Raw genomic sequence first — 7,363 nt, 5'->3', positions numbered from 1 at the left:
TATGATCATGCACAGTTGGATTAGTAATGTTGATCTTCAAAATGTCTACAACTAATAGACAAATAGACTACTGTGTCTTTGATGGACAAACTAGAACTTAATTGGTATGATATAAACATTTCTGAAAAGATCCATAGAGATTCACCAATGATTTTTGAGATTTATTTGTGTATGCTTTGACATCAGCACATTCATAATGTTAAGTTAAATTGTGCTGTGTGAATCAAAATGCATTTTGTGCACGTTTCCAGAGCATTGAGGCATGAATGAACTGACCTAATGCATTTTTCATTTTCAACTTCCACACACACAAAGCCGATTTCCTCACTGGCTGCGAATAGGGTAAGAAACATCTTTACAAAATATATATCGATATGGATGTGAGGGAAAACTATTGCAAGTCAGTAGAAAGTGCATTGTAGTAAGTTTGAAATGTTTTCCTCATCCTCCCCTCCGCACGGCTCCCCCATCCCCCACGGTCACAATCTGCAACCAATCAGAACACAGAACGGCCGTTCGGGCCTCATCGACAAAAAAGAACCAGCCCAGTATCAAGGAGACAGTGGGGGAGGGTCACGTGTGTATACACTGTAGCGCTCAGCACCACTCGTCCCAGTAAGTAGTAGGCTATATGCCGTCCCGTATCGAAAACAAGCCCCAGCCGATGGGCAAAGCGGACCGAGGAAAGCGCTTCAAACTAAACATGTAGCGCTGTAGTTTCCCTTTCTGGTCGCTTGTAAGAATAAAGATAGTTTCTCGACTGTTATTGAAATGCTGCAACGGAGTTTTACCAATGGAAACGCTACATCTAACCCAATGCCGCCGTAGATCTGTTGGCATTACGATCTAAATATCTGAGTGGTAAGTTTTGCTGCGTTTTTTGTTGTTGTTATTAATGAGCAAATGTAGTAGTCTTTACAGTTATGTATGTTGTTAAAAGCTTTAGGGGCTGAAAAGCTCTCCATGCGTTCAGATGGTCGTGTGTAATGCCAACAGTTGTAAATGTTATGGGAAAGTGATAGTAGCCTATCATACTACTACTACTACTACTACTACTAGTAGTAGTAGTAGTAGTAGTAGTATAATCATAGTACATATGACAGAATATCCCAATCTTCCCAGCGTTACATGCACGGCAAGAGGGTAATGTTACTGCCGAGATATTGTTTTAGTTTAGACTGGTTCTACTGACGTTTGACGGCTTTATAGTGGCTGCAGGGCAGGCTACATTTGTTTTGATTGTTAAAGTTCAACATTACAATTTAAGAAATACTCAAGTGAAAAAGCAAGTCGATTCCTATTGTTTGCAGTGGGTTGAGCCTTTTTAAATGTGGATCTCATGGTAAACGACAAGCGTCCTGTCACAGAATATGCATGCAGACTACAAGGAAAATTATAGTGACGTTACTACTACTACTACTACTACTACTAGCCTACTACTACTACTGCTATTGAATTGTTATAACATAGGATCCATATAAATGTGTTTAATTCAAACAGTAAGAAAATGTCACCAATTAATACATTGTGAGTTTAGCAGAATCAAGACCAGAACTGAGCTTACTAAGTGTAGAGGAAAGCAAATCGTGTGCACATTCCATATTTGTTTATCTTTGGGATTGTAGTAACACGTTTTTAGTCTTAATCTAAGCTTCGTTTCATTATGCAGTAAAACATAATAGGCACGCGTGAACATTTTAATTAAGTGCCAATTAAAGGTAGCATTTAGTGGCTGGATCAGTGGCTGGAAAGCTATCCATTCAAGTCCTGAGATGTAAAAAAAAGAAAGAAAAAAAAGAAGTGTTTATTCTGCGCAACAGCTCTGTTGAAACAACTGCCCGACCAAATAGTTCAACGTCCTTAACTTTATCCATGTGACCTAGTGGCCCAGGGACGCGTGCGCGGGGGCTTAAAGTTACTAAGCCTGTTTTGTGCTGACCATTGATCTGTGACTTTTGTTCCTGTTTGTACTGTTGACGTTTTTTTTTATTCTCTTTTGCCAGTCGGGAAGGAAGCTATTATGACCTTTGTATGGTGCCTACCTGTTTAGAGATCATCAACATTGAATTATGGAACAGGAAACAACTCTGGATGCTATAAATAAATCATGGGCATTTACGGGCACTTAGTTTATAGATTTGGCTTCTGTTGGCCTCTTCCTCTCATCTCGACCAAAGATGTATTGGGCAGTTAAATTGGGGCTTTTTCAAAGCACCTTTCAACAACATCTATATTTTGGCAGTGGAGCCCTCCATATAATAACAAGGTATTTCCTCTGAAATCAGACCCTACCTGTATAACCTCATTTGAGGCAAAGTATAGACCTGGTTTAAACAAGACCTTTGAATTATACATAACACAATAATGACCTGTTAGTAACCGTTGCGCATGATGTACTCAGGCCTTTGATCTAAAAAGATAAAGTAAATGAATCAACTACCTAGGTCGGTTAAAGGGGGTACGGAAAACCCGTGGGTTTCAACTTCGATGCAATCGTTCCTCCTTCAGACTGCACTCCACACGGCACACACTCACTACCGCAGATCAGCATCATGTGACATCACTCTTCTGAGAAGGGCCTCGGTATAGATTCCCGTAAGGTTACATGGGAGTGGGAGGGGTGGGGGGGGTGGTGGTGATGGCGTTCCCGTTCTATCACAATCTTCCTATCAGAGCTCCAGGATCTGGCTTCAACTGACAGTGAAAACACTTTCGGGAGGAGGTGGGGGGTACACATTGGGGGGGGGGGGGGGGGCCGAGACGTGCTGATCGCGGCCCGTCTGGAGGGGAGTGGGCGTAACTGTTGCTGACAGCCGGGAACGGTGTGAAGGGAAGTTCACACGCGGGGTTTCCTCACCAGCCGTGTTACCGTCGTAGACTTGTGTTTGTATGCGTATGGCAGGCGTTTAAGAAAATGAATAAATCATGCCTCGCTGATGATTGGCCATTTAAAGTAGTCTTTTTTTGGTGACGTTACAGCTCAACTAATAGACCCAACACTGCCACGGTTACGGGTTCGATTCCCACCCTGGCCCACCCATGTTATGAGTGTATGCGCCCATGAGAAAGACAGGAAACTGATAAGACATCAAATTCACTTTTTTGTGATTGCGACATTGGGGATTTCGTGCATAACTATCTGACCACAAATAGGATAGAATAGGAGCGTGATCTAAGCACTGTGTGAATCATGAATCACAATCTCTGCGGTGACCGCCTATGTTTCGTACAGCCCTGATTTCCTGCTTTACTTGGAAACGTGTCATACATGGACGGTTCAACGCCTCATTCAACACCGACAAACCACAAATGCATAATAGCATTTTTTTTCAATGCGAGGTAAATGCAAGGCAGCCAGTCAACAAGGACGAGCCCCTTTGCACAAATCTCACCTCAGTTGAGGCAGAAACTAAATAGACTCCACTCCAAAGCCGTTTTCATGCTGATTAGTCACAGAGATCCCCAAAGGGAAGCAGGTGATGGGGCCGGGACAACCAGGCAACTAGCGGTATTCCGAGACAGCTCATGCTCTCTGGAATAACACCAGAGGCAGCCAGGTGCCTCCAACCAAGTTGGCCTTAGTCAGATTTGGTGCGAATAGTGTGCGCGTGTTTACAATTGGCTGGGCTTTATAGTTCCCAGGGGATAGGTTGCAGGGGTTTCTTATTAAAGAGTAGTCAGAACTATCTTCGACCCTATCCAGCTCGGAACGTGTGTGTGTGTGTGCAAGTGCATGTGTGTCTGTGTAATGTGTACGTGCGGCTTTGTTTGTGTGTGTGTGTATGTGGGTGTGTGCGTGTGCATGTGTGTGGGTGATGTGTATGTGCGGATGTGTGTGTGTTTGTGTGTGCGTGTGTGTGTTTGCTACGTGCGGGTGAGTCTTCAGGCCAAGCAGTACCTCTGTACGGGTGTTATGTAAGTCAAACAGGAGAATGCTCTGCTTTGCTGGCATTCCTTACTTATCCTGCTGTACACAACAATGCCTGCCTGCAGTGTGCATGGGAAACAATAAAGGCAGCTTTCTGGAAGTTTCTGTACTGTTTTGGTGACCAATTGCACCACATTTTGAATTTGAAATCTATTCACTGGATGTCCCCCAATGCTATTCTCATGTCGCCAGTGTTATTAATATTCTTATCTCCCTATGCGATGTAACACCTTTTTTTCACCATGGCTAATTACATCTGAACAATTTTGGTTTATCGTCCTCTTGAGATGCCAAAGCTCATCACAGGGGCTGCTACACATGTTTAGCGGGCTATGAAACCAGATACCCCCTTGACCAACGTCTTCCTTCGCCATCCTCTCAGTGTGGTTCCCCATGTATCGGATTCAGCGCCACTAAACAGCCCCCCCTCCCTCCACGACCCCACCCTGAACTCCGACCTCCCAGCCCCTCGTTCTTCGCTAACCTCTCGCCAGAGCCCGGTTCACATTTCACTCTCTATAAACCCACCCATCACCACCACACAAACCCCGACCTCCTGCCCTCTTCCCACCCTTTCCTCCTCCGCTCTGCGGAAACGCTTCGGTCCGGGCGTTGGTGTCCGAGCGTTCCCGAGCAGACCCGGGCAGGTTCAGTCAGAGAGGCTTCAGCGTTTGTGTTGTTTTTCGCTTGACCGTGCGAAGCGGGAAAGCCTGCTACACGCACATCCTCCGCCCTGCCTCTGTCCGCCGTCTAGCTGACGCATATGAAGAAATAAATACAATACAGGCAGAGATACGGAATGAGAAACAGACCCAGACAGAGAGAGAAATTGGCCCTCTTTTTGTTCCAAAAAAAAAGAAAGGAAGAATGAAAATAAATCCAGGTTTGTATTCTTCCACATGGGGCCAGATGGTGTTTTGCAACGGATAGTGTTGAAAAGAGAAAGAAAAAAAAAAGTTTTTTACAAGGTTGTGGCGGCCCAGTGAAACATGTTGTGAGGCATTCATGCTCGTCGAGTCATCTCCAGTGAGGTGGGATTAATAGTATTAGGTAATAATGGCCATGTCGCGGCTGGGTTCACTGTGAGTGGAGGGGACTCCTTTTGCCTCACAGAGTTGTAACCAAGAACCACAAAAGTAGGCGAGACCCATGAATCAAATTTAGTTTTGAATTCAGTTGTATGGAGAGAGAGAAGGGGAAAAAGGCACAGTGTTCACCATTGTTGAGTGACTCGTTGTTATTACCACACAAAGCCCTACAGTACAAGTCTTTCAAGACACAGGAAACTTGGGCAACACAGAATGGCACAGTGGTCAGGAATGTTCCTCAAAGTAACCCCGTTCTGCTCCCCATGTCAGCACTAACCCACCATGCCGAAGGTCCCAGGAGAAAGACTGGACATCGAATCTGTGCCAAGTCCTTACGGCTTCTCTTTGCCCTTTCGGTTATTTGTTTTTCACGATTTGTTGCTGTGTCCATGTTTTTATTTTTTTCTTCAAACAAGGCCATCCTATTTGATGGACTGTGTGAAGTAATGTGCCGTTATTAATGTGTTTTCTTCCCTCTCTCTCTCTCTCCTCCTCTCCCTCTTTCCCCTCTCTCCTCTTCTTCTCCTCTCTCCTCTCTCTCTCCTCTCTCTCTCTCTCTCTCTCATCTCTCTCTCTCTCTTCCCTCTCTCTCTCTCTCTCCTCTCTCTCTCTCTTTTCTCTCCCTCTCCTCTCCTCTCTCCCTCTCCTCTCTCTCTCTCTCTCTCTCTCTCTCTCTCGCTCTCTCTCTCTCTCACTATCTCTCTCTCCCTCCCTCTCTCTCTCTCTCTCTCTCTGTTCTTCCAGTGACACCTAGTCTACCATCCCCTCCAGCCCCCTCCCCCCCCCCCCACGACGCTGGCCTTCCGCGGACCCTCTCAGCGATGTGGAGCTGCATGGCCCACAATGAGTCAGACGCCAGCGACGCGGACCACCAGCTCTGCCAGGACCTGGGCCTCATCCTGTCGGCGTTCTCCGTCCTCTACCTCGCCGTGGGCTTCCCCGTGGGTCTGTGCTACAACGCCCTGCTGGTGGCCGTCAACCTGTCCAACAAGGCGTCCATGACCATGCCCGACGTGTACTTTGTCAACATGGCCATCGCCGGCCTGGTGCTCAACCTGGTGGCGCCCGTTGAGCTCCTGGGGCCGCACTTCACCCGCTGGCCCGCCTGGGAGTACAACAACGAGGTGTACATCACCCTGCTCATCCTGTTCAACGTCTCCTCCCTGGTGGTCATGTACTCCACCACGCTGCTCAGCCTGGACTACTACATCGAGCGGGCGCTGCCGCGCACCTACATGTCCAGCGTGTACAACACCAAGCACGTGTGCGGCTTCATCTGGGGCGGCGCCGTGCTCACCAGCTTCTCCTCGCTGCTCTTCTACGTGTGCAACCACGTGTCCACCAAGATCATCGAGTGCTCCAAGATGCAGAACAAGGAGGCGGCCGACGCCATCATGATCTTCATCGGCTACGCCGTGCCGGCGGCGGCCGTGCTGTACGCCTTCGCGCTCATCCTGCGCATCCGCAAGGAGTCCACGCCGCTGGACCAGGACTCGGCGCGCCTGGACCCGTCCATCCACCGGCTGCTGCTGGCGTCGGTGTGCGTGCAGTTCGCCCTGTGGACGCCCTACTACATGACGCTGCTGGTGCACACCGTGGTGGGCGCGCCGGGCAACCACAGTGGCGGCGGCGGCGGCGGCAGCGGCGGCGGCGGTAGTAGAAGGCCGGGCCTCACCGTGTACTACTTCCTGCGGTGCTTGGCCGAGCTGATGGCGTTCTCCAGCAGCTTCGCCATGCCGCTCATGTACCGGCAGATGAACAAGAACTTCTCGCACAAGCTGCAGCGGCTGCTCGTGCGGCTGCACTGCGGCCGCGAGCGCGCCTGCCCCCACGAACGCTCCGCCGTGCAGCAGGTGGTCACGTGAGTCTCCCCGCTCCGAGACCGGTCCGATCCCACCAAGCCCACCCCATCCCCCTCTCCCCCCCCCAACCCCCCAGTCTCTCTTTGGACTAGCCGGCACTTATCCCCATCCCCGACCCACCCCCCCCCCCCCCTTACAGAGCCAGTATCCTGTCGCGCTTTCCTGCTGCTGCTGTGGACTGTGAAAGAAGCGGACATTGCTGAGAGCGGCATTTCCTGTGTCGTTGACCGTCGTCCAGAACTTGATTTGAGCTCTCGTACCATATGAGGGGTATCTGATCGGAGAGTCGTACCTAAGTTGCTAAATACCACTAAGTGCTGTGTTGTTTTTCTGTCGTCCGTTAGCTAGGTAAAAGCTCGCTCCACTATGACACTTGATCACTAGAACCGGAAAGGGAACTCTACTTGCCGACTTGTACGCCTTAGATCTTAGTTCTCCCTTTGGTTACTTCTCTCTCACACACACACACACACACACACACACAC

The 7,363-nt window shown here is 48.7% G+C and overlaps 1 protein-coding gene across 1 annotated transcript; it reads left to right on the top strand.

The window, feature by feature from the left end:
• The first annotated feature begins 569 nt into the window (after positions 1 to 569).
• Positions 570 to 6,916, top strand: gpr146 (G protein-coupled receptor 146). The gene is made up of 2 exons (XM_056580821.1): positions 570 to 861; positions 5,761 to 6,916. The coding sequence occupies exon 2, from the start codon at positions 5,838 to 5,840 to the stop codon at positions 6,879 to 6,881; it is 1,044 nt and encodes a 347-aa protein (XP_056436796.1). The 5' UTR covers positions 570 to 861; positions 5,761 to 5,837; the 3' UTR covers positions 6,882 to 6,916.
• Positions 6,917 to 7,363: the final 447 nt, after the last annotated feature.

The sequence above is a fragment of the Gadus chalcogrammus genome, chromosome 2, assembly GCF_026213295.1.
Source record: "Gadus chalcogrammus isolate NIFS_2021 chromosome 2, NIFS_Gcha_1.0, whole genome shotgun sequence".
NCBI lineage: Eukaryota > Metazoa > Chordata > Actinopteri > Gadiformes > Gadidae > Gadus > Gadus chalcogrammus.
This window is presented reverse-complemented; position numbering and strand designations above follow the sequence as displayed.

What these genes read in the sequence shown, in the direction of transcription:
- gpr146 (XM_056580821.1), top strand. Translation starts at nt 5,838, where the DNA reads ATGTGGAGCTGCATGGCCCACAATGAGTCAGACGCCAGCGACGCGGAC.